Genomic DNA, 23718 nt, shown 5'->3' on the forward strand with positions numbered 1-23718 from the left:
ATCACAGTAGCAAATCACACATCAAACAAACAAAGACAAAAGAGCCAAGATGAAGAGGCTTGAAATTATTTTGTTCTGTCATTATATCTTAGTTGCAGAAAGGCTGTCAGAGTACAGGGAAACAGAGTGACATCATAGATAGCTAAAGTACAACTAAAGTAGCAAAAGGAACTCAAAAGTTAGTAGTTGCTACTTGTTACTTTTGCTGCTAACATTAGGAATACATACAGGTTACTCCCACAGGGACATCATTCTTTACAGCTTTCCAACCAACAACAAGCTGAACATCTGTCTGGGTTACCAGTGACTTTATTTTCTTTAACAAATAGCACTTTGTTTGCTGTGATCAATACCTTAGAAACCATTGGTGTGCGTGTTTAGCTGTGATCAATAACTTAGAAACCGCCTTCATCATTAATTCATAAACATAAAAGCATTTGTGGTTTAAACAGAAAACAGCAGGTACTGCAATAACATGACAGCTGAATCCAACTATGGAAAGAGAAGCATGAGAGGTTGAGTTTTTGCGTGATTGTTTAAGTATGCCTTTTACAATACAGTGTATACCAGTTACATTATTAAAAGTAGAGCTCACAATATAGTATAGTCCTGCATAAATTGCATACTTCTTTGTACTGAAGCTGACTGTAGGACAGGTTTTTGCTAGTGGAATATTTATAGCTGTGCATTAAAAGTGGAATCAAGGGTTTAACTGTACCATTGCAACATGACTGCTGTTCTTTTGTCCGGGCCTGTCCAAAAATTTCTTGCCCTGGGCTATTTGTGGAGGCAGGAGTACACGCAAATGTTTAAGTGGTATCACACATTCACTCTGTCATATCAAAAATAGGAAACAGGTTAACATTCTCCATATATATTGATAGTGTTGGTGTGTTGCCAGTTTAAGATTTGCCCAACACAAACACAGTAGCCTACACATTCAAGTAGGATTAGTGTTTGATGTCGTAACATCAATCTTGTCAGACTTGGTACTGCATGCAATAATGTCATGAATGGGGTGTACATGAACTTGAATTTGTATGACACCTACACAAATAAAAACATTGTACCTTATGACGTGACTTGTTTCATCCAATCAATGTGTACAAAGTACATTTAGAAGTGATGCTGTATGATGTATGCTGCCATCTTGTGGCATTCTTGTGCACTCTCATGAAATTTCTGAAACATTACTGATTGGTCTGCTCCACTTTGGCTCCTGTTTAGAGAATGTAAAGTAATGTTACTGCTATGTGACCTTCAGCAAGACAAACATCATACACAGGGAGCACAGTTAAATAACTTTTATTTAGTCTGATTCAAAAGGGGACATTATTTAAAAAACAAAGCAAAAAAAACTAAGGGTTTCAAAACTACAGTGTCCTATAAAATTTAGCACGCAAAATAGAGCTTTCTGATTATGTATCCTAAAGTCAAACACTAGATTACTTGATGTATAGTTTACTCTTAACAGATCTTTAGCCTCTAAAATTAGGTTGAAATATTTACATTCCATTCATGAGAAAAGGAAGAACATATAAACTTGCGACTGTTACACAAGGGTAAGAATTCATCAACTGTGGCTACTGTCCTATTACTTATACCACATACTGTCACGCATTTGCTCTAAAATGCACAACCATAAACCTATAGTAATCCATCTGACTTTTAATTGCATACACTTATGTGATCAATAAACATGACCAAAAATACAAATAAAATGTGATGCCGTCCATCCTAAAAGATACATGAACACAAACACACTTCAGATTCAACACACTTAAGATTAACAATTTTGTCTAAATCTTTAATCAGCTAAACAGGCTCTTGTTACAAAATATAGGTCTTCGTCACAATTCAATCAATGACTTGTTTATATACACTATCACTTTAAATAGGCTACATAATGTGTGCATTTGTATCAGTGTTGGTGCACAGACAAAAAGCTAATAATAGGGAAGGCAAATGGGCATCATCCAATATTTACCTCTTTATAGCCAACAAAACTACAGTGAACACATCCTACATAAATATAGCCAACAAAAACATGAGGAAAAAGGTCTCCAAATTATTGTTTCCTTATATGAAAAAAAAAACCATAATGTCATCCCTGAGAACAAGATTTGGTTCAGTACGGAGTGCATCTGAGACTTACTGGGAATATTACATCCTCAAGAAACATGTCTTTTACCTCGTCAATACGCTAAAAAAGGTCCAAGACAGTGTTGATGTTATAAATGATAACTATTAATAAAAGTTTCTGACTGGACCACTTGCAAACATACCCACACTGGCAGTTAAATCAGGTAAGGTGTGAGACAATTTACACCTCCAGGTAGCTATTATATTATTGGCTCCCTAGTTGTTTGAGACCTAAGGTCTTGGGAATCTTATTTTGGACACATGATACAAGACTGCACCAAAATATGTAGGTGACGTACTTCTGTATAAAACAGTGGCGTCAATGTGGTGCCCTGACTTTTTTGTAATTTCACCCTGAATAAAAAATACATTTTGAATCAAATGGAAACAATTTCGTTTTTGTGCATAACAACAGGAACATTGTGAAGGACATGATTTTAGCTCTGGTCCTCATCCTCATCCACATCGATATCTTCCTCTTCCTGGTCTCTGGCCTCCTGACCCCTTGAGAACTCGTCTACATCTTCAACATCCACCTCTTCATCCTTCTCCCCATAGGACTCCTCCTCCTCTCTGGCCTCCTCGTCACTGTCAGACCCTGGGAAGCAAGGAGACGACCTTTAGAGCCTTTTCTGGGAGGAGGTAACTGAGGGACTGACTAGGAGACCAGTGGTATGATAAGCATGGCTTAGTCACTGGACTGCACAACCTGCATTCTGAACTGGCGGCCATTGTGGATAGAAGTTTGCAACCTTTCCGCCTGAGGATTAAGTCTTACCGTCAATCACCACCTCTCCATCATCAACCTCCACTGGGCTCTCATCTGGGGAAATATTGTCTGTCTGTTCAGGTTAACCTAGATCATTAAAACATTCACATCTCACTGTGCACTGATGGTCTTCCCTACCAATTAAAAAAGAATGTATTGCTACAATTTTTACTGTAGACAAGACATTGTATTAAGTTTGTGCTAAAACTACAAAGTAGTTTTTCTAAGATCATCAGTTCAAGTTGTTGCTGAGTTGGTAATCCAGCAGGCCATTTCATCCTTTTTGGATTTGAGCTATCCACAATTGTATCTGTCAGCTAGGGTATATGTGAATGCCTCTCTTTGACCCTGTCTTCACCAACCTCCAGCACTCCCCCTCTGTTCCTCCTCCTCCTCCTCTTCATCCTCTTCCTCCTCCTCCTCCCGGCTTTGGCCTCGTCCAGACTCCTCCTGGTCATCATCCGAGTCAGAGATTACCACACACTCATCCCCGTTGCTGTTATCCGCTGCCCTGGTACCACTGGCACCACTGCAGAACAACACATAGGACTATAGGTTACACAGCAATACTTCCTTCCATTAAATCAACCCAATGAACTGTCCTAATGGGAGGAGTTGTGGTACTTCATTATAAGGGACCACACCACAGAAACGTGGCATATGGCAAAGCTTACCTTCCATTCTCCCTGGGTTCCCACAGTGGAGTCAGGTAGTACCTCAGAGGGTTTCTGTAGAGGTCTTCCTTCAGTATCTGAATATATACACACACACACACACACGTCAGGTAAGCCATGTGCTGCGAGGCCAGGCCCGAGTCAGCATATGAGTCGGGCACAGTCTCAGAGCTCAAGCATTCCTGCTCATCCCTACCTGTGCAATGTCGTCTCTGCCTGGGCTGCTGTGGTCACTGAACCAGCAGAAGAAGGTCTGATAGACCCCCCGAGCCAGCCGCCGGGGCTCACTGTTGGCCGTCAGGTTCTGGCCACGATGCCACAGTATGGGGTTGGAGAACGACACAGGAGAGCCTGAGAACACAGCCCACCATACGAATGCTGTTCAAATATGCTAAACAGGTTTGCTCTGCTTCCCAAACATATCTTTTAAAATGTAACATAGTTCATGTTAATAATTAATATTTTGTTTCAGTCTCACAACAACAAAAAAGCTGGTTGGTTTGTAAAAACCAGGCAGCAAAACAGTTCAATCAGATGGCTAGCCAGTATCTCTCTTTCTCACCTCCCATTCCAAGGTGAAGCTCCTTTACTATGATATTGTTTTGGAAATAAGGGTTCCTCCTAAAGTGGAACCCAATTCTGTAGCCAAGTTTGTTGTTCTTGAATGACTCAATCTGGAGAGATGGTAACAAAAACATTTACATCAATTGCTAGCAATGGATCTTGCTGGATTAGGAAGAACTATGTAAACTTGTCACACATTACAGAGTATCCAGTACTGACCTCAAGATCGGTCATGTAGCTGAGAGCATCCTCATCGGTCTCGTCAATGTGGGCGGAGAGATGAGGGTGGTTCAACAACTATAACGCCTTGAGTTAAGGGAAAAGGAGACACAGCAATTTTCTTGTACACACACACACACAACTAACGCAGACAAGGATACTGCTGTAACCCAGAAGCCAGGGATGGATTTTGCAATGGCGCTGCGTTGGTCCAGGTGAGGGCGGCGCTGCCGACTCATTTTCAATTCCAGTCGCTGGTGAAGTCGCGCACTCTTCTTCTCAAGAGCGTCTAACCTCATTTGTACCTGTGCCAAAAGAGACACTGACTGTCGAATCTCCGGGGCCATCTTCACTGACACAATAGCGCACTCCCCGTCGTCGTTGTCCTCATTGTCTGAAGGGAAGGAGGAACTTGGTGTGGAGGAGGATTCAGGTATCGAATCGTCCTCCTCGTCCGCATCTGGCATGTCCTCCGTAACTTCTCTGTCAACATGGGCTGATGTAGAACTGTCTGCAGCAGCTGCCTGTGTTTGAAACGACCTCCCGAGTTTAGAACTTCCCTTGGATGAATCGCGATCACTACGCTTAATTTTGTTTCCTTGTTTCTCAACATCAACTCTTTTGGATGAACAGGGAGTCTCTTTTCTTTTGAGATCACCATCTCCCCCTGTGAGACTAGCAAGTGCTTCTGCGGCTGCTATTGCAGCCGAATCAGACTGATCCAGTGAAGTTGACGGGCGGCAATCAGCAACTGTACAGTCCTTGGCATCAACCTTTGCATCGCCAGATTCATGTGTCTTTTCAGGAATATTTGCACCCACTGGATTACTGACATTGACAGCCGCGCTTCTCTCTTCCCCCTGTCCCGTTAGTAAAGAAAGTCCACTCTCCTCTTTGCCATTCTGCTTTTCTAGATCAGCAGACACCGTACCGTTGTCTTGCTGTTTGTTGTTACCCTGATTATTTACACGCACTTCACACGATGTTTCGTCCAGTTTGGTTAACTTACTCGGAGCAGGAGACTCGCGGCACTGTTCAGGAGACGGACATCGTTTCCTGGGCGCGGAGTCTACGGACTGCTTGCAGTCCGACGACTCGCTCATGTTAGCAAGCTAGCAAACTTAGCAGGTGTGCTAATTATCTCTCCCGCGGAAATAATTCGATATGGAAAATAGCTAGCAAACTATCTGCTAAAGAGTTATTTACCAGAAAACCACACAACAGTGGGCTGCACATATAATAAGCAAACATTCGTTTGTGAACTTACTTGTTAACTAGCTATCTTCTTGGCTAGCTAGGCAATGGTCGTCTTGTTTTGCTTTTCCGAGGCCTAGCTACTAGCCTAACTTAGCGCGAAAAGAACAGAGTAGCTTAGCTTCCAACCTTGCGTGTATTGTTCGGGCTGTGCTCCATTTTCTTTACCTACTACAGCTCTGCTAAATATAAATATATATATATAGTAATAATTAAAATGTATTACATTAAAATCGATGGTACTATTATTACGCTCTTCCTTGTAGTCCTGTAATTATTGTATATGTCCTTTCCTTCACTATTCTTTCTGCGCTACAAGGATGACAGGAAAACAATTCCCTGATTGGCTACAGTACGTCGCGCCGAAACCAATCATATGAACGGACTTGTTTACATGAATCAAATGAACTACCCACACGGGTTGCTGCGCCGAACAATTTTGTCAAATCAGATTTGATTTGCATAATTTTTATAATGCCAACATGTAGCATTTATGTATATTGTAAAATAGACTACAGGAGAGAAAATACATAAGTGGTAGATCTCGTGGTTTTGCACTAGGAGACTGGCAGACATGACAATTTGATTGTTGCCAAATTGTTACAAGGTTCAGTGATTCTTTAACTTGATAAGCTGTAGACCCAGTATGTATGGACATTTAAATCCACAAGCTAAAGAGTGGTGCAGCAGAGAAGGAGACAAATGAACTTGGCTATATTATAGACGTGGGTTTTTGACAAGTAGAGATCAGATTGATTAGTAAGGGGCACTGATATATATAGGCACATATTATTACGATAGTAATAATCGGTTGGGTGACATTGAATAAACACATTCTAGATTATTTGAATTATATTATCTAGGTACTTAGACGGAGTCCTAATATAATGAGCAAAATAGAAAATGAATAGCTTTGCAAAAAAACACAACACCAATAGCAAACAATCGCCCAATCACACTTAAGACGGATAATAATTTTATAACAATCAATTGAACAAAACGTAATTTCTTGCCATTGTGACTGCTATATTTGTAAGCCTGCTATATTTGTAAGCCTATTGGAGAGGGCGCATTGGCGATGTGGGTTGATCAAGGGTGTCACTAGAACTAAACATATTGCTAAATTTAGACGGTTGCTTTCGGAACCATAACACACCACAGCTCTTTCACCTTATCTTTTGAACCAGCACAACTCTGCGAGTCACATGGGCTGTGAGACAGTGATCGCACTTTCTGTTGGGTACTCCATTTGTGCCCAGCTGTAGCCTACAACACGTTTCTAAACTCTGAAGGTTTTTTGCGTAACATTGGACAGTCAGTGGGTTTAAATCTTACTATAGGAGACTCTGATGTCCTCTGTACAGTGCATGGTATTTTCGCAAGAAAAATAGCAGCATCAAAATGTCTTTCTTAACCATACCAGAACCAGAGGGTCTTTTCACCTCGGTGAAGACTGGCAGGGTAACTGAAGAGGGGCACTCCTCCGTGGATGAGGACGATGATGACGATACACAGAATGTGCATCTCATCCCAAGGTCTTCTCCGATACCCAGAAAGCGTGGACAATCAATCTACGACGAGGACGCCGAATATTTACGAATCCGATTGGGGTTGGTGCTACCTGCAAGGAGAGTATCATTCGCCGATACAACAGGTGGAGACCTAGTGTATGTGAAGGAATTTGGCGCATTTGATTCGGACGAGGAAGATGCAACGTATGAAGCAGAAGAAGCAAAGTACCGGCGGCCAGATCGTCACCCAATTTACCGTGTGAGGCCAGAGTTCGACATGCCCACCCCCTCTACATTGACGCACGCCGTTCACACTAATAAGATAGAAGTGGAAATGGTGTCAGCTGTTGAAGACGATCCACTGACATTCAGGGGGGTTATCAGAGTCTTAAACATCAGCTTCAATAAAGCAGTCTATATTCGTTCGACTATGGACAGTTGGGGCACTTATTATGATTATCCAGCCGAATATGTCCAGGGATCACACGATGGAGAGACTGATAAGTTTTCCTTTAGACTGTCCTTTGCCCCACCTTATGTTACCCATGGCTCTCGAATTGAGTTTGTGGTTCGCTTTGAAACGCCTGATGGAGATTACTGGGCGAATAACAATGGTAGGAATTATGTTGTGACCCTTCTCTTGTCCTATGAAGAAGAATTGGCTCAAGCCAGCAGATATGATATGCAAGACATAAAAGGTATCCTGAAACCTGGAAAAATCTACAGGTAGGCCCAAATAAGGCGTCCAAGCGTCCATTTCTCAGAGCATGCAAGGAAATTGTCAGATGGCTGAGCGGTTAGGGAATCAGGCTATTAATCAGAAGGTTGCCGGTTCAATTCCCGGCCGTGCGAAATGACTAAATGTAAATGAAGACAACCAAATTATGAGAGAGTAGTCCTTTTGCACAGTAATATACCACTGTAAGGAATAGCTAAGGCTGACTTCTTATTAGCCAATACAAAAGCATAAGCAGTTCAAACACTGAAGAATATGCTAATTGTAGCTAACTTACATCAGGCCTATTATGTGGGGCTAGTAGCTTTAATGTGCATGACACAGCCAGGTCCTAGTGTCTCCAGGCATTTTGAAAGGAGACATGTTTGGAAAGAGAACACACCTCTCTCAGAATGCCAGTCATCCAGGGGTGTAAGTGGGGTTCTAAATAGGACAGGGCAGGTGTCACTTTCAGCCTTGCCGTTTCAAGGACCAGGACTTTACCCCTGACCTTTCAATCAGACCAATCTGGTTTCAATGGTATAGGTCATGACCTTGTGTAGAAGCCCAGACAAACACCTCTTCTTTAGCTCTTCATAAAGACCAACTGGATCACTTTCTTTGCCTTTCTTGATTGGCAGGATGGTGATGACATTTTGCTAGGAGCAGAGAACGTGCCCTAATGGCTCTTTCCTATTGAGTGGCACTCACATGATATGTTACCACACTTCCTCAAGAGGTGTCGTCTGCTTGTTGTGCAGACAAGACTTACAGACAAGCCTGTACATAAACTGCCACCTGGTCAACCCAAGCACACACTGTCATAACTAAACCTGGGTAATTTACATTTACATTACATTTATTCATTTAGCAGATGCTTTTATCCAAAGCGACTTCCAAGAGAGAGCTTTACAAAAGTGCATAGGTCACTGATCATAACAACGAGATAGCCCCAAACATTGCGGGTAGACAAAACATGAAGCATACATTGTGAAAAGTAATTGGGATTGCATTAGTTTTGCCTCATTGTTTCTCATTTAAACAGTTTGCGACTATTTCAACAATGAATATTTGAGGCTGGGTGAGCTAGGACACCTTGGTGTGGATATAAATGTCAATAAATGATTTATTGTGTGACTTATACCAAGTAAACATGAGATATGATGCATGATGTTTGTCCTGTGACCAGAAGTAATCACACACCCCTCCCACCCCTTAAGGAGTTTGTTTTGTTGTTTTGGGGTTTAGGGTACAAACTAATCTAGTTAATGTGGCTGGCTATAGCAATGATCTAATTTTGGCATGTAATGGTTGGGCAGAGTGAGGAAATGTTGAGGTAACGTCCAGTCAAGGCTTGGCCTTTCTGTCCCATAGGCTTGTCCAGTAATCAATTATTATTTAGTTAATTATTTCAGTGTCAAAACAACCCTTGTCAGTGGCCCCACTAGTAAAAAAAAACTAAACATGAGAAGAGTATTTATCACCTACTTGGCAGACTAATGCTAATAAATGGGTATTGATTCAATGACCTTGCCCATCTTTTGACAAGGCTTATGTCACATTTTAGAGTTGTCCTTCCCTTATTAAGTCCTGTCTTCAATTAATGTGTGATCTGTAATAGTAATATTACCTTTATCTTTGTATCTTTGTATTATCTCTGTCTCAGTAACAGTTTGTCAATCAGTCAGACTGCATCTAAGATAATGCAGTTTTATTAAATACTAACTCTGTTTTTTTCCTTTCAGTATGGAGGATGACTTTTACGATGACCCAGACCTGGAAGAAGGTACAATATGGCCACTGTTGTAAATTTCACATTAGCAGTACTATTCAATATGTGTTTTGACAAATTAGTGCTTGTCCTTTTGAATGAATTGGAATGCGATCAGTGTCAATGTGCTTGAAATGATCATAAACAAACTATTTTAGTGGTTCTTGTTGCAGGTGAACCAGAGTGCTCTGTGACAGGTTATGTGAGGCCTATTCCCATCTGCCCAGTTATTATCCAACCAGAGATCGATGTGGAGGTAACGCTATACGGTCATGAAGATATATTGAAAAGTTGTATTCAATTTATTGTCCCTTTGTTAAAATCTGCTCACTCTGTGCAAGTGTGTTAATTGTCAATGGTCGACACATCTCCCAGCGTAATTAAAATAAGTACATTATGTGTGGAACTCGACACAATTAACAACAAGTGGCCAGGCCTCTGTCTGTTTGTAAAATGTGTATGGGTATAAGCAGGCATTTTTATTCTAATGAAATGAAGACCAAGAAAACATTTATAAAAGTAAACCAAGATATTTTAAAATAGATTTTTTCCGCAATATACTTACATTATTTTGTTTATCTTTCAATGGCTTGGTTGTCTGTTGTTCACAGCTCATTGAAGCTTCAGCAAGAACTTAGGTAATATCTAATTGTCAGATTAAATGCATGATTCTGTTATGTTACTTGCACCAACCATCTCATGCATATCTACATCGTTTTGCTTATGGTGTTTTGGTTTGTTTCTATTAGCTTGTTCCTGGCTTGGCTTCATCTGTCCACTTTATTGTTGTTTCAAATGTTCTATAAGTCATGCTTGCATCATGAAATTAGCACAGCCAAGTTATGAGGTATTGATATTTGTATTTTATAAAACTGTAAATGCTAACATGTAAACATCAATCTTTATGTATAAACTTAAGATGTTTTAGCAATTAGATTTGTCCCTTTGCATGTTTTTGCAGACATTTGTGAAATGGTCATCTTTAACTAGATATTCACAAAAAATAGTATCTTTATCTGAATACTACATATATCTAGTCTTAGATGTTATTGTATATTTGATAGTGAATATCCCTAAGTACATGATTAAGTCTGTTTAAAGGGAACTCAAACAATGCTTACAGCATGTAATCTAAGAAAAGCATCCTACTGTATGTATTGGTATGCTTTCTCTGAATGGCTGTGATACAGATCTCTGTCTGACTGATTCCCTTGACTTGAAGTTACCATGGCTGTTTCTATCTCTGTCATTCTCCTGCAGATGGTATATGACACAGCCAGTTCTCCTCTCCTACACAACACAGAACTTCCATCAGCTAATGGAACGCTGTCCAGTGCTGCTGTGTCTCTGGGTGAACAATCACCTGACGTGTCTTCCACTGCCTCAACTCCAACCACTGAAGACCCATTGGAAGCCTCTCAAGAAAACCAACCTATACAGCTCTCTGAACCCGAGCCTGAACTAAAACGGGACAATGAATCAGACAACCAAAACCTTGACCTAACTATGACTGATACTGAACTGACACTCACTGCTACTGACTCAGCTTGCTTGGACTTGATTCACTCTGTCACAAACTTGAATATAGATCTGCATCATACCAACCTGGATGACACTGTCACTAACCTCAAAGACACAGTACGTGACCCCCTTCATACTGTTAATGAGCTCCCTAACATTGACCCTAGTGACACTGTTACTAATCTTAGTGATACTGTTATTGACATTCATGAAAATGTAACTGACCCTACTGACGCTATTACTGACCCTAGTGATACTGTGATGAACTTTTGTGAAGCTGTTACTGACCGTATCGACACCGTGACTGACCCGAGTGATACTGATACTGGGACAGACCCCATTCATACTTTTACTCCCATGCCACACATTGAGATCCAAGCTAATGTGCCTTTAATGAACGATAAAATAAATGAGAGCAATCTTCTCCCAGAACAGGAGATGGAGGGTGGATCAGAAATGAAAAAAGAAGAACATTTGGGGCTGAAAGAGGAAAAATGGTTGGTAAGCAGAACCCAGAAGCTACCCACCAGCTCCATCAACCTTTCAGAGCAGTCCTCAGACCCTGACCATAGTGAGCTTGGGACTGAGAGTGACATTGAGACCGGAGTTTCTCCAGAGTCATCCCCAACTTCCCCTGAGGAGGGGGGCCTACAGAGAAAGTATGTGAATCTGGTGTTGCGAGCAGAGTGTTGGTCACACAGCCAGCAGGCGTCAGGAGAGTATATACCTGGAGTAGAGGTATCCTCCTGCATGTGGTTGCCACCTGTTGATTCCACACACAGTGCTCCCACTGTAACAAGCCAGACACCTGTGGAAGATGGGCACACAACTGCACTTTCACCTGGATGCACAAACAACCATTCAATGTCTCAAGGTTTCACAGAGATTAGGTCCTCCATGCCCCAATACCCACAGAAGACCACACAAGACCCACATAACATTAGTCCTTGTGAGGCAGCTGAAAAAGAAGAGTCTTACCCGTTTTTCTCTGTTACAGTGGGAGATCAGTCAAGCAACCTATCAGAGAAACACAAGCCTCTGATTCCTGAGTCTGAGCCTACCATGGAAAGGATTCTGATCTCATCAATCATCTTCTTGAGTGTAGTGATCTGCATGACACTGGTGCTCCATCAGCCCAGTGTTTTCCTCTTTGTGGGACTTTTCTTCATCACACTCTGTTTCTAATCACTCAAGAGCCATGTTCCTCCTGCCAGGTGCCTTTTCATGATTCCAAACAAACATAATGATTATTATGTGCACAAGTGGATCTTGTTGTTTTTTGTATTTGTGCTTGTGTGAGGGTGTAAATGTGTGTAGGATTTCTCGCACCAAAAAAGGTTGCTGTTGTATTTCCTCATGATATCCAATATGAGGTCAAGATGATAGTTAATTATTTGCTTTTTACTTAAAAGATTTCAATTGTAAAAACGGTTTTTCAAAAGTGGAAATTAAAACATATGGATATTATAAGGAAGTAACTCATAAACACATGTAATAACACTCTTATTGTTTATACTTGGGTACTAACATTTAACAGGATTGCTACTCATTTGACCACAAATAATAATAATAGATTTTATTTGTAACACACTTTACATTTGAAACAAATCTCAAAGTGCTACAGTTAAGATTATAATAAAAGGTAAGAACATCAATATAAAATACAATTAGATAATGATGTTAATTAAAACTCATAAGCTCTGCTAAAAAGAAATGTTTTTAGTCCTTATTTAAAAGTCTCGGTAGTTTGAGACTTGAGCACCTACTGTATCTTCTACTCTTTACTTTATAAATGACATGGCATTACAATTTGTGGTGGGAGAACATGATGTTACTGACAACATTAGTTTCTTCTTGTGTGTTTGATATCATTAGTATTAATATGTTAGTTATGTTAACATGGGTAATTATGTTTTTCCCCCCTGTAAATCCTTGTAGTCTCTCACTAATATGTAGCAGGGTATCAAGGACATATCTGTATAACAGATAAGGTACATTAAGGAATCAAAGGTTCTGCAGTAAAATGTTCAATTCTAAAACGATTTATCCACCATTTGAGTCGGAATGACATCTTGGCCATCTTTGGCTAATAGACCATTTAAGATAATCTTTCAAATTAATGTACAGTACAGACCTATAGAATTTTTACGTGAAACACTTTGATGTCATGGTTCCCATATCTACATGTTGCTTAAACTCTGTAGTAGCAGTCAAAAGTCTGTACATGCATGTTCAAAAAAAAAAGCTTTCCCAAACTTCTATAGCACAGTCATGACCATTTAGATTGAGAAAATTAATTAATATATATTTGAAGTGATAGATATGTATGTTTGCAGTGTGTGTATTTGTGAATGTAAGTGGACCATAAAATTAGGTCTTTAACTCTTATTTCCCTATGTTTATGTTCTACAGTTTTTATGCAAAACATTAGTATTAGCATTAACAGTATCCTGCTGTATCCATCACTACATCTCATTGTCATTCAGAATCAACAGAAAAACTATCTTATGTGCATGTACAATCATGGGATTAAAATCTTTATGATACATAAGATGCTGAACTATATCTGCAGAGTTAATCAGAGTTTTCGTGTTTGAGACTTAAGACAGGGCGCAGGCTGTGTACAAGCTTGGAATAAATGGAAATAACCAGAGGCAACATGAGCCGCTGATATTAGCTAAAAGGTCAGGCATTGCACTGAAGTCATGGTGTCATACTTCAGTACAGAGGGCAGAGCCGTCATTGTAAACTTAGATCAGTGTTTAGAGGCCGACAATTCCCTCGTGAAGCCCCTTTAAAAACTTGGCCATATGGTTGACTGCTGACAGGTCATGGATTGTTTTATATAGGCTATCTATTGTGTAATCACAGCTTTACTTATGCAATATCAGTGTATACTTTTGTTGTTCAGTCATTGTAAGGCAGTATTCTGTTGTTTTTTTGCAGTAGAAGATACAAACCGCAAACAGTCCACAACAGGGATTATGACCGATACGTTTGATGTAAATTAATAATTTCATTCTAAAACTTGTTTACTTTTTTGGAGACAGATTTTGACTTGTATACGGCCATTCATACCATATCTCTCTCTCTCTAGCTTTCTCTTTTTCTCCGTCCCGAATCGAACCGAATGGACTCCGCGAAGAGGCGAACCGCTTTCGAGCAAGCAGCCATTTGATTGGGATTATTATGAAAAAAATATATTTTTACAAATCTAACGTTTTTACGTTTTAGTGTGTTTCATAGATATTTATCTCTTCAATCCGAATGTTATGATTTTTTGTTGTCAATTATGCATTTGTTGAAATGATCTAATGTCTCGTTGGACAAGCTACCTTCGCTGGACGTCATAACACAGACTGCAAATAACTGTTCGTGATAAATAGAGAGCGTGCATAGCTAAATAATGCAAACAGAAATTTGTCATGGTTATTTTCTGTCCTCAAAACCGCGTGTAACGATTATTGGACGAGCAGTATGATTGTCAAGATAATTTTCGCAGTGGGAAATATATTTATTGTATAAACGTTTCTGGGTGGGTAACCGTTGACAATCTGACATCATTTGGATAGAGGAATAGAGAAGAAGATTGTGTTTTTCCACATCCGAATTTTCCTTAGACCCTTTTCGACCTGATGATGCGACGTGGAAGTCGGGAGTTTTATGAAAATGGATGGATGACATGACATGGACACGAACACAAACAACACAACCTTTGGTCTGTGAAACTACAAAATGATAATAGATCATAACCAGGGACTCAACTGAACGGAGATCGCACTCAATGGTTGGATCAATAGTTCATTTATTAGACATTTTGGATTCTACATTATCATTTATTCTCGTGTCACAGTGCCTACCCGAGGAAAATGGCTTGCATATAACAGGTGTTGGGCCAGGCAACAAAGGAGAATGCCGCTCTTCAATATTTTTCCTCTCATTTTAATAAACTGTAATACCAAACTAAAACGGTCAATTATAGAGCAGTGCATAAATGAAAGGTAAGTTATTTTTGGATGGCCACTAGATGATTAGGCCTACTCTACAGGCCTGGTCAGACTGATGGAATTATAAAGCAGACTAGGCCGACTGTTTATTATTGTTATCATAATCAACATCTACCTATTATTCACCTTATTGCAATGTTTTTGTCATGTATTGTTTAAAATGAAAATTAGATATGTTGGGACCTACAATCCTTGGGGCCAACTAACTCACTGCAATGTGATAAAATGTAAACCACTTTATAAGTATTGGCATAGATTTAATATTTAGAATAGTGTGACAACAGGTGATACATCTCTCTCTCAAGCAACTAAACACAGAAAAACCCACAAACATAGCATGAAACAGAATGCTAGTTTGTCAGACTGTCTCTGCCTCCTGATATCTACTTAGATGTGCTCTGTCTGCTCCATCCATACACCCCCATGCATGCACTCAAACACCCACACTTGCACAAAGTATGTGGGCTGTTGTATCTTAGCAACGGGCAAGGTAATTACTGAGAGAGCCAAGGAGCTGGCATGTTGTAGAGCTGCTGATCTGATCCCAGACATAGAGAGACAGCAAGGCACAGATTGTTGCCCAACAGAAGCCTTTGAAAGCCAGGTTTTTTTTCTTCTAAATACCCTTATGTGGGTGATCATTTCAAGACAAGGATGCAATGACTGCCAGCATCATCTCCCTCATGCTGTCTGTCTCTAATTTACAGGTGGTAAACGTCAGAGAAGAGGGACATTTTTCAAGTCTGTCATGTAGAATGGATCCTCCCTGTTCCTCCCTGTAAGAGGAGAGGAGGAAACAGAAAGTCCCCAGGACGAGGAAGACGAGGGCTGCAGGAGGTGGAAGAGTTGAGCTGCGTGCACAGTGAAGAGAGAGGGAGGAGTGAATCCATAGATCTAGGTAGTGGAAGAATATGGCTAACCAGAGCTTGGGCATTGATGGCCCTGGGAGTCTACTAGCTGTACTGGCCTCACAGAGTGGACTGGCAAGGGGCAGCACCAGTAGTGGAGGAATCACGGCCTCAGATGTGTCAGCCTACTTCAAGCTCATCTTCTTGGGGCTGATCATCTGTATCAGCCTGGCAGGCAATTTGTTGGTGTCCCTACTTATCCTCCGTGACAGGACCCTCCACCAAGCCCCCTATTTCTTCCTCCTAGATCTGTGTCTGGCCGATGCTGTTCGCTCTGCCGCCTGCTTTCCCTTCGTCCTGGTTTCTGTCCACAACAGCTCAGCCTGGACCTACAGCACCTTGAGTTGTAAGGTGGTGGCCTTTTTGGCTGTGCTCTTCTGTTTTCATGCTGCCTTCATGTTATTCTGTGTGGCTGTCACTCGCTACCTGGCCATCGCTCACCACCGCTTCTATGCCAAGCGCATGACGGTCTGGACCTGCGCCGCCATCATCTGCATGGTCTGGACTCTGGCTATTGCTATGGCATTCCCGCCTGTATTTGATGTGGGGACCTACAAGTTCATCCATGATGAAGACCAGTGCATTTTTGAGCACCGCTACCTGAAGACCAATGACACTCTGGGCTTCATGCTGATGTTGGCTGTTGTGGTTCTGGCCACTCATGGCTTCTATGCCAAGCTCCTTCTCTTTGAATATCAGCATCGCAAGATGAAGCCTGTTCAACTGGTGCCGGCCATCAGCCAAAACTGGACCTTTCACGGGCCTGGGGCGACAGGTCAGGCTGCAGCCAACTGGATTGCAGGGTTTGGTCGGGGTCCCATGCCACCCACCCTCCTGGGCATCCGGCAGAATCTACACACCCAACACCGGCGCCTGCTAGGTATGGAGGAGGTGAGGTCAGAGAGGAGGCTGGGAAGGATGTTCTACACCATCACTCTGCTCTTCCTGGTCCTCTGGGCTCCCTACATAGTGGCCTGCTTCTGGAGGGTGTTCGTGAAGTCCTGCTCTATCCCTCACAGGTACCTCACCATCACAGTGTGGATGAGTTTTGTCCAGGCTGGGGTCAACCCCATCTTCTGTCTCTTACTCAACGAGGACCTGAGGAAAGTTCTGAGGGCCCACCTGCCCGCCTACTGGAGGACCAAACAACACCTGCCACAAGACGAGGCATACTGCATCATGTGATGAGGAGGGGGCTTAAAGTGTGTATGGAGGAGTTGTTCATTCGTTCAGAGAGCGTTCAGAGAGCGTTCAGAGAGCGTTCAGAGAGCTTATAGTGGGCCGTGACAAACAAGATGTTCCAGGAAGGTGTTAAGGCAGATACAGTGTATAAGTCTACTCTTAAGGTCATACTGAAAGGAGCTAGGCATTAGAGGAACACTTGTACTGTACATGATTAGAGTAGGGTGTGTATTTTCACATGTACTGTAATGATGCATGAACAAGTTGCATTCGAGCAACAATGACATTGTAGGCTACCAAGTCAGTAATAGGCCTAATAATCAAATGCCACTTCAAGATTTGATTGCCTTACACTTAAGATGGATACACCTGCTAAATGGAAGTATTGCTCACAAAGCTGTACATGGGACGATAATTCTACATTCTGTACACAGGACTTGACCAAATGGAGAGACATGCACTGGACTATTGATATAATTGTGGGCTTGTTTCTGATTTTGAAAAATTATACAACTAAAACTTCTCAGAGGATTCTTAAACCGTGGACGCCTTCTTCATGTGGCTCAGAGAAGACTGAAAAATATCAAGTGGACATCTTCCTGTTTGTATAAAACACGAATGCCTGTTTTACTTTCTTTATAAACAAAACACATGTTGCAGATGCCACTATTTTTACAAAGGAATTGTGAATTGGATTCATAATGTACAGTGGATGAACTTAAGTCAAGAAAGGAAAAATATATTCCTACTCATGGTGTTTTTTTATTAACGTGTGTGTGTGTGTGTCAGTGAGTTAGCGTGTGCGCTTGTTTGTTTAAAGTATGGGAGCGAAAAAGAGAAGAAGATGATGACAGATTACAGTAATAGAAGATGATCTCAAAAGAATGGTCTCATTGTATGGCTTGGAATGATGATAAAATATATAGTGAGATGTCCTATGAATGCAAGGGACTGCAACTGATGGGCAGGTTCAGGTAGACTACAGACAATGATTAAGAGTGAAAAATAAACTGAAAACCCTATCTTGTGCATTGTAGGAGGTCCCATGAGATTCATTTTGGCCCCAATGATGATGTATTCAATAGAGCTGAATCAAATCAAGTTGGTAAACAACCCAACACATTTGTTCGAAAAATTACTCTCTAGGGAATGCATCCCAAGTATTTTGGTGTTTCATTAGACATTTCTTAATATTCAGCACTCCAGAACCTAAATAATTCAACCATTCCAATGGCTGCCCCCTTAACATACTAGAGTGCATATTTAAAAAGTGAAACATGGTCAATTATTTCAGATATGACGTTATTTTCTATAGTCTTGTTTCTGTACAGTATAATTGAAGTGGTTATTTTGTCCACACATCAATAAAGAGTCTACTTTTGCTGCATTTGGATCCCACTGTCAATGCACTTTCATTTCTGGCTTACATTTGACGACACTGGAAATAATACAGGTTACATGTAAAATATTACATTTGAGAGAGAAAACCTTGTACAATTATGTTGGAATACACAAATTATAATATTTTGAAAATCTGTTAGTCTGGAAAGGCAGTTATAGTTATATATAAACCTTTAATGCTACTTAAATGTCTTCACAAAAAGAGTGTATTATCACTCAGCTGTGGGTATTCTACCTTTGGATAATAAGGTATTTAAAAATATTCATAAAACCGAATCAAGTATGGGTTCATAACACTGAATAGTACAAACTAGCTGTTGATATTATAAATACATTAGCAACCAACTGCTGGATTGATAATTTTGAAAGATTATTTCTGATATAATCAAATCAGACTTACAGTTACAATAACTTTATAGGGTAACTTATGGAGTTAACAATTATTTGGTCAAAAAGCTAAAGCTCTGCACACCAGGGCTCCCTGGTTGTAAGATGTTTTATATCAGAACATGTAAACAAAACCAAACTACACAACCGTTTTAACATTACAGTAGGCTAGGGTTTATTCAATGTACGTGTATAATAAATATATTAATCTGCAGTCATTTCATCTAGAATGAAACACAAACTAGCATATAGAACACATAAAATACACACACTTTAGACACGCATAATGTTTCATTACAGTAACATCACTTTTCTCAGTCTTTTTCTGTGTTGTTTTACAGTGAATTTGATATGCCAGTACTAATTTAGTTCGATCTGTGATTTAGTGCCATGCACATCATACCAACCCATGACACACTGAGGAATGCTTAATAGGCAAAGATTAAGGGACTGGTAAGATTTAAGGAAATAAGGCTGTCAGGTCACTCATTACTGCTTCTTAACTGTTACATAACAGGTTAGCTAGCGCCCCAACAGTCTGACAGAACAGGTTATGCAATAAACATAGTGAAGGAATTGCCTTTGAAAGATAACATTTCATGCTGCACATATGTGCACACCAGGTTAAGTTGACATCTTAATAGTACAAGCCCTGGCACATGCATGTTTCTCCGGGTTAGTGTTCTTCAGTTTGCAAAGACACAGCTGTTGCATGTAGAAGTGTTTACCTACGCAGAAGTCCTAATATTACCAACACCCTTGACAATAAGCCAACATAAAAATGTCAGGTTGTAACTGTCCATTAATGCTGCCTCAGCAGTCTAGTACGTAAGAACTAAGTGTTGGATGGACAAGAGCTTTATCAGTAGTTGTTTCCCGAGCATGGAACCATTTGGTTGGTGGACTACTTCTGCTCACGCCTCCAAATGATGACCATGCCTGTAGAGTCAGCAGAGGCCAGCAGACTCTCATCACAGTTGAAGCTGACATCTAGCACTGGCCCTCCATGGCCCTGCAGCTTGTTCACTATGGCCTTGGTGTTGCGTTCCACGTCAAAGAAGTACACACAGGCATCCTCACTGCCAGTCACTGAGACAGACATGGAGTTCATGAGAAGACAAGGTAGAGGGGAGTGGAAAGAGGGAAAAAAAGAGTAAGAATATAAGCAGACTAAAACCTGACAAAAACATGGAAAAAGGTTAGTTGTAAGGATGGTTTTATGTTCAAATAAAGATGAATATATGACTGTGACAGAGTGTGCTGACTATGTAGTAATAAGGATCTCAAAGAATGAAGCTATCGATGAAGAATCAATCTAAATCTTAGCAGGGCGTAGGACAGCATGACTAAAACCTCCTACCGACACAGGCACCCTGTCTGAAGGACATGAGAGGGCAGAAGATGCTGTGGAGGGGCTGGGAGCCATGCTGGATGGGGAAACTTCTCTTCAGCTGCAGAGTGCCCTCGTTGTCCACCACTCTGTAGATAGCAGCACAACACCCAAATCATTCGAATCCAAAAGTAACACTTCCCAACCTGGGAAATACGACTGATTCAGGAATTCCTTTCTATGCGTTCTTTAACAAAGGGCCACCATTGACCCCTCTTAGACACTGACCTGTAGAGTAACAGCTTGTTGACACAGGCGTTCACGAGCAGAGAGGGGTCCCGCGCCTCGCGACTGATCCATGAGCGGGCTGATATACTGCAGATGGAGCTGCCCTCACTCACCACCAGACGCTTGGCCTTGGTCAGCTTCCCTGTGTGGGTAGAAGGGTCCCATCTGTTTCATAGATCCTAGCATACTGACAGGCTACTCATGTAGCACTTTACCTAGAGTATGATTTGATACACTGGGGTGTTTGGTCTATGTACCTGTGGCCATGTCGAACAGGAAAGAGAAGATACTGCCTCTGTCATCTCCAGCCCAAAGGATTTTCCCCGGGGCATCAAAGGACATAGACAGCACCCGACCTGTCAGTTTACTGGACCCACCCTTAACCTTCTTTCCAGTGGAGATGTTGACCACCTGCAGCAGGTGCTTACTGCTTCCCACCTGCACAACACAACAAAGACCGACCATAGATGGTAGTTACAGACTGTGGTCAGAGCAGCATAGAGAGAACTAAAAAGTTCTTGTCCCAAGAATTTCAGTGCCCAGTCTGACCTTGTGTTGTTCTGTGCACCTGATAATAAAAACGTGAAACTCGAGAACAGGGGCTACAGCTGTAGATTTGTTACTCACAACAGTCAGGTTGTTGTTCATGGGCTGGAAGGTGCAGCAGAGGAGCTCGCTGGCCTCAGGGTCTCGGACCTCTCTGATGCACCGGCCGTCCTCTGTGTTCCAGATACGCAGAGTCCCGTCCAGAGATGTGGACACTATTATGTCATTACTGAGGGACCAGGCGAAGTCAGTGACGGGGCCGCCATGGCCTTTCAAAGTGACCTTCACGCTGGGAGGAGACGGGGACAAGGTCATGATGGAAAGCGTGCCGTCCAGTGAGCAGCAGGCCAGCAGGTGCTTGTCATCGTTGGCAAACTGCAGCCGAGGGACTAGAGAAAACAACCATATAAATTACAGGATGTTTCTGTTTCACTCGTGTTTTTTTTCCCTTGTCTTGAACCCATATACTCCCTTCTCCTCACCAGCAGAGTCCACATGTTGGTCAAATATGTGATGCATGCCAGCAAAAGCATAATTTTCACTCAGAGTGGTGTCTCCAGCCATGGCCCGGCTGGCCTCTGCCACCGAGGTGGGAACCAAGCTGCCTGGAGGCCTGTAAGCACAAACCAACCCAAGCACAATTTCAATGGCATGTCATTAATCGTAACTGAACTAGGAAACAGATGTGATTGAAGAAAGTGTCTGTAGCTCTCTGGCTCTATGTGAATTGGGGTGGAGAGTGAGGAAGGTTCCTTGGTACCTCTCATCATAGACTGCCCTGTTCATCTGGGCCTGTAGCTGGTAGGAGCCTCTGCTGACAGAACGCCTGTGGCCACGAGCCCCCTGTGCACGGGGGTCCTCCTCAAAGTCCTGAGAGAGGAAGTGAAAGAGAGATAAAGACAATCTCTAGAAATTAGTGTAGTTCAACAAAGCACCGCAGCTCACATTTCTTTAATCAACCTGAAATGACCAAATTCACACTGTTGTCTTTCTCTGTGACCTGTAATTGTCCTTCACTCCCTTATATAAGACAGTAATACCATCCCTCCCACTCATACTCGGTGCACCTACACAACCTCAGTGACCATATGATTGTGTGAGCTAGTCTTCCAAACTCTCTCCAAACGCTCCAGTAGCGCAGCTGTCTCTCCCTGTAGCTGACCCTCCCTCTCTGTCCTGTTCTCTGTGTCTGAGTCTGACCTCCATACGGTCCAGTGTGGTGCGGGAGCTGCGCACACTGCTGGCTCTGAAGCTGCTCTGCTCAGACAGGGGCCCGTAGCGTAGGCCCAGCAGCTGGCTGCGCAGCCTCAGGTACTGCCTGCGCAGACCAGGCTCAAAGCCACACTTGGCGTTTTCTCTGAGAAGCTGGCTGCGCCGACGGATGTATTGCGTGCGGAACTGTGGAAACGTAGGCGTGCGGTAAGCATTGTACCTGTGGGATGGACAGAAATGGGGAGAAAGGCGTATTTGTCAAAAAAAATATTAGCAAACATTGTATGCATGTTTACCTAAACGGTATAAATATCCATTGAAGTTCACCTTGCGTCCACGGCCAACACTTGCTGCCAAACTGCAGCCATTCCACAAACACTCAGGGTTGAGGGAAAGCCACTGCCTTAGCAGATGTCAGATTCTACAGACATAAACAAGACATGAATACCTTATATTCAAAGACAATCTGATCATAAGAATTTAGTGTGTGTGTATAGTGGGACCCAGGAATCGTTGTGTGTGCGTGCGTGTATTTGTGTGTGAGTGTCTGTCTGTCCTACATGGCTACGTAGAAATTGTGAACACCATCACCTATAACGTAGCTAGCAACATAAAGGACACATAGAAAGTTGGTGTGCATATGGACATCATTAAATTATATTGCCTCGATCTTACAATTAGACTTTAGCAGCAATAGTTTGTCTCATCGCGACAGAATGATTTGCTAACCCGCTAGCTACAGCTGGCTGGCGTTAGCTAGCTCAATACTGTCTGTACAAGGAAAAGAAAAGAAACTGAGCTGAAAATGAGATTGTCTTTTGTACTTCATTGCTACTATCTAATTCTACATAGAGTACTTCTTATGATTTCTCTTGCGTTGACACTATAATGAAATTCACCAATGTTAGCTCACATCTCATACCTTCCTTCCTTAGCTTCGCTCCATCGTTGGTTGGTATCTGTCAAATTTAGTCATGTGACACATGTAGATCCTGCCCAGTTGCCGGATACACTAACGTGTACACCAGTAAACTGCTACGTTGCACTGTAAAAACGAATCCCCATGATTTAGCAGTCAAATATGACCACTGGTGGCAAACCTTCTAAGATATTTGATGATACTGGAAACCAATAGCAAGACTCGATGAAAGAAAACGATGTGCAATGAGTTCAATTACTAATATCAAATTATACGAAATTGTTCTCCTACCCCCCATCACAAATACACTGAGGGCAAACTTACTCACTAAGAAATACTTTAGGATTTTTTAATGATTACAATATAATGAAATTTCTTCCTTGTTGTTGATAACAATA

At 41.7% G+C, this 23718-nt stretch overlaps 4 protein-coding genes across 10 annotated transcripts; 2 read left to right on the forward strand and 2 right to left on the reverse strand.

Annotated features, from left to right (window-relative positions):
• Positions 1-1289: 1289 nt before the first annotated feature.
• tspy (testis specific protein Y-linked) lies at positions 1290-5926 on the reverse strand. 2 transcript variants are annotated; one of them, XM_067240747.1, is made up of 8 exons: positions 4530-5926; positions 4369-4446; positions 4148-4259; positions 3782-3936; positions 3586-3662; positions 3274-3440; positions 2921-2965; positions 1290-2740 (listed from the first exon to the last, which is right to left on the reverse strand). In XM_067240747.1, exons 1-8 carry the CDS (start codon positions 5469-5471, stop codon positions 2580-2582), a joined length of 1737 nt encoding a protein of 578 aa, XP_067096848.1. In that variant the 5' UTR covers positions 5472-5926; the 3' UTR covers positions 1290-2579. The 2 variants fall into 2 exon arrangements, with proteins under 2 accessions (XP_067096848.1, XP_067096849.1); XM_067240748.1 differs by lacking the exon at positions 2921-2965.
• Positions 5927-6817: 891 nt separating this feature from the next.
• si:ch211-167b20.8 (protein phosphatase 1 regulatory subunit 3A) lies at positions 6818-14399 on the forward strand. 6 transcript variants are annotated; one of them, XR_010876859.1, is made up of 6 exons: positions 6818-7859; positions 9594-9634; positions 9793-9875; positions 10231-10257; positions 14087-14142; positions 14238-14301. XR_010876859.1 is itself a non-coding variant. In XM_067239836.1 (5 exons), the coding sequence occupies exons 1-4, from the start codon at positions 7024-7026 to the stop codon at positions 10255-10257; spliced, it is 987 nt and encodes a 328-aa protein (XP_067095937.1). In that variant the 5' UTR covers positions 6818-7023; the 3' UTR covers positions 14238-14288. The 6 variants fall into 6 exon arrangements, 4 of the variants coding, with proteins under 4 accessions (XP_067095937.1, XP_067095935.1, XP_067095934.1 ...); XR_010876860.1 differs by lacking the exon at positions 10231-10257; XM_067239836.1 differs by lacking the exon at positions 14087-14142 and having other exon boundaries at positions 14238-14288.
• Positions 14400-14529: 130 nt separating this feature from the next.
• Positions 14530-18624, forward strand: LOC136945789 (probable G-protein coupled receptor 173). Its single transcript, XM_067239831.1, has 2 exons — positions 14530-15141; positions 15855-18624. The coding sequence occupies exon 2, from the start codon at positions 16059-16061 to the stop codon at positions 17238-17240; it is 1182 nt and encodes a 393-aa protein (XP_067095932.1). The 5' UTR covers positions 14530-15141; positions 15855-16058; the 3' UTR covers positions 17241-18624.
• Positions 18625-19185: 561 nt separating this feature from the next.
• On the reverse strand, positions 19186-23363 carry wdr13 (WD repeat domain 13). Its single transcript, XM_067239787.1, has 10 exons — positions 23324-23363; positions 22729-22822; positions 22390-22621; positions 21950-22059; positions 21672-21802; positions 21271-21578; positions 20901-21081; positions 20644-20785; positions 20386-20504; positions 19186-20114 (listed from the first exon to the last, which is right to left on the reverse strand). Exons 2-10 carry the CDS (start codon positions 22767-22769, stop codon positions 19930-19932), a joined length of 1449 nt encoding a protein of 482 aa, XP_067095888.1. The 5' UTR covers positions 22770-22822; positions 23324-23363; the 3' UTR covers positions 19186-19929.
• Positions 23364-23718: the final 355 nt, after the last annotated feature.

This window comes from Osmerus mordax, chromosome 7 (assembly GCF_038355195.1).
Source record: "Osmerus mordax isolate fOsmMor3 chromosome 7, fOsmMor3.pri, whole genome shotgun sequence".
Taxonomy (NCBI): Eukaryota; Metazoa; Chordata; class Actinopteri; order Osmeriformes; family Osmeridae; genus Osmerus; species Osmerus mordax.

What these genes read in the sequence shown, in the direction of transcription:
- tspy (XM_067240747.1), bottom strand. Translation starts at nt 5,471, where the DNA reads ATGAGCGAGTCGTCGGACTGCAAGCAGTCCGTAGACTCCGCGCCCAGG. An exon ending in GCTTCACCTTGGAATGGGAG is followed by an intron (nt 3,937 to 4,147) that starts GTGAGAAAGAGA and finishes CTGTGTTCTCAG; the next exon opens with GCTCTCCTGTGTCGTTCTCC. An exon ending in ACAGAGGGGGAGTGCTGGAG is followed by an intron (nt 2,966 to 3,273) that starts GTTGGTGAAGAC and finishes ATATTTCCCCAG; the next exon opens with ATGAGAGCCCAGTGGAGGTT.
- si:ch211-167b20.8 (XM_067239832.1), top strand. Translation starts at nt 7,024, where the DNA reads ATGTCTTTCTTAACCATACCAGAACCAGAGGGTCTTTTCACCTCGGTG. An exon ending in AAACCTGGAAAAATCTACAG is followed by an intron (nt 7,860 to 9,593) that starts GTAGGCCCAAAT and finishes TTTTCCTTTCAG; the next exon opens with TATGGAGGATGACTTTTACG. An exon ending in TGACCCAGACCTGGAAGAAG is followed by an intron (nt 9,635 to 9,792) that starts GTACAATATGGC and finishes TTCTTGTTGCAG; the next exon opens with GTGAACCAGAGTGCTCTGTG.
- LOC136945789 (XM_067239831.1), top strand. Translation starts at nt 16,059, where the DNA reads ATGGCTAACCAGAGCTTGGGCATTGATGGCCCTGGGAGTCTACTAGCT.
- wdr13 (XM_067239787.1), bottom strand. Translation starts at nt 22,769, where the DNA reads ATGGCTGCAGTTTGGCAGCAAGTGTTGGCCGTGGACGCAAG. An exon ending in CCAACATGTGGACTCTGCTG is followed by an intron (nt 21,579 to 21,671) that starts GTGAGGAGAAGG and finishes TGTTTTCTCTAG; the next exon opens with TCCCTCGGCTGCAGTTTGCC. An exon ending in CCTGTTCGACATGGCCACAG is followed by an intron (nt 20,786 to 20,900) that starts GTACATAGACCA and finishes CTACCCACACAG; the next exon opens with GGAAGCTGACCAAGGCCAAG.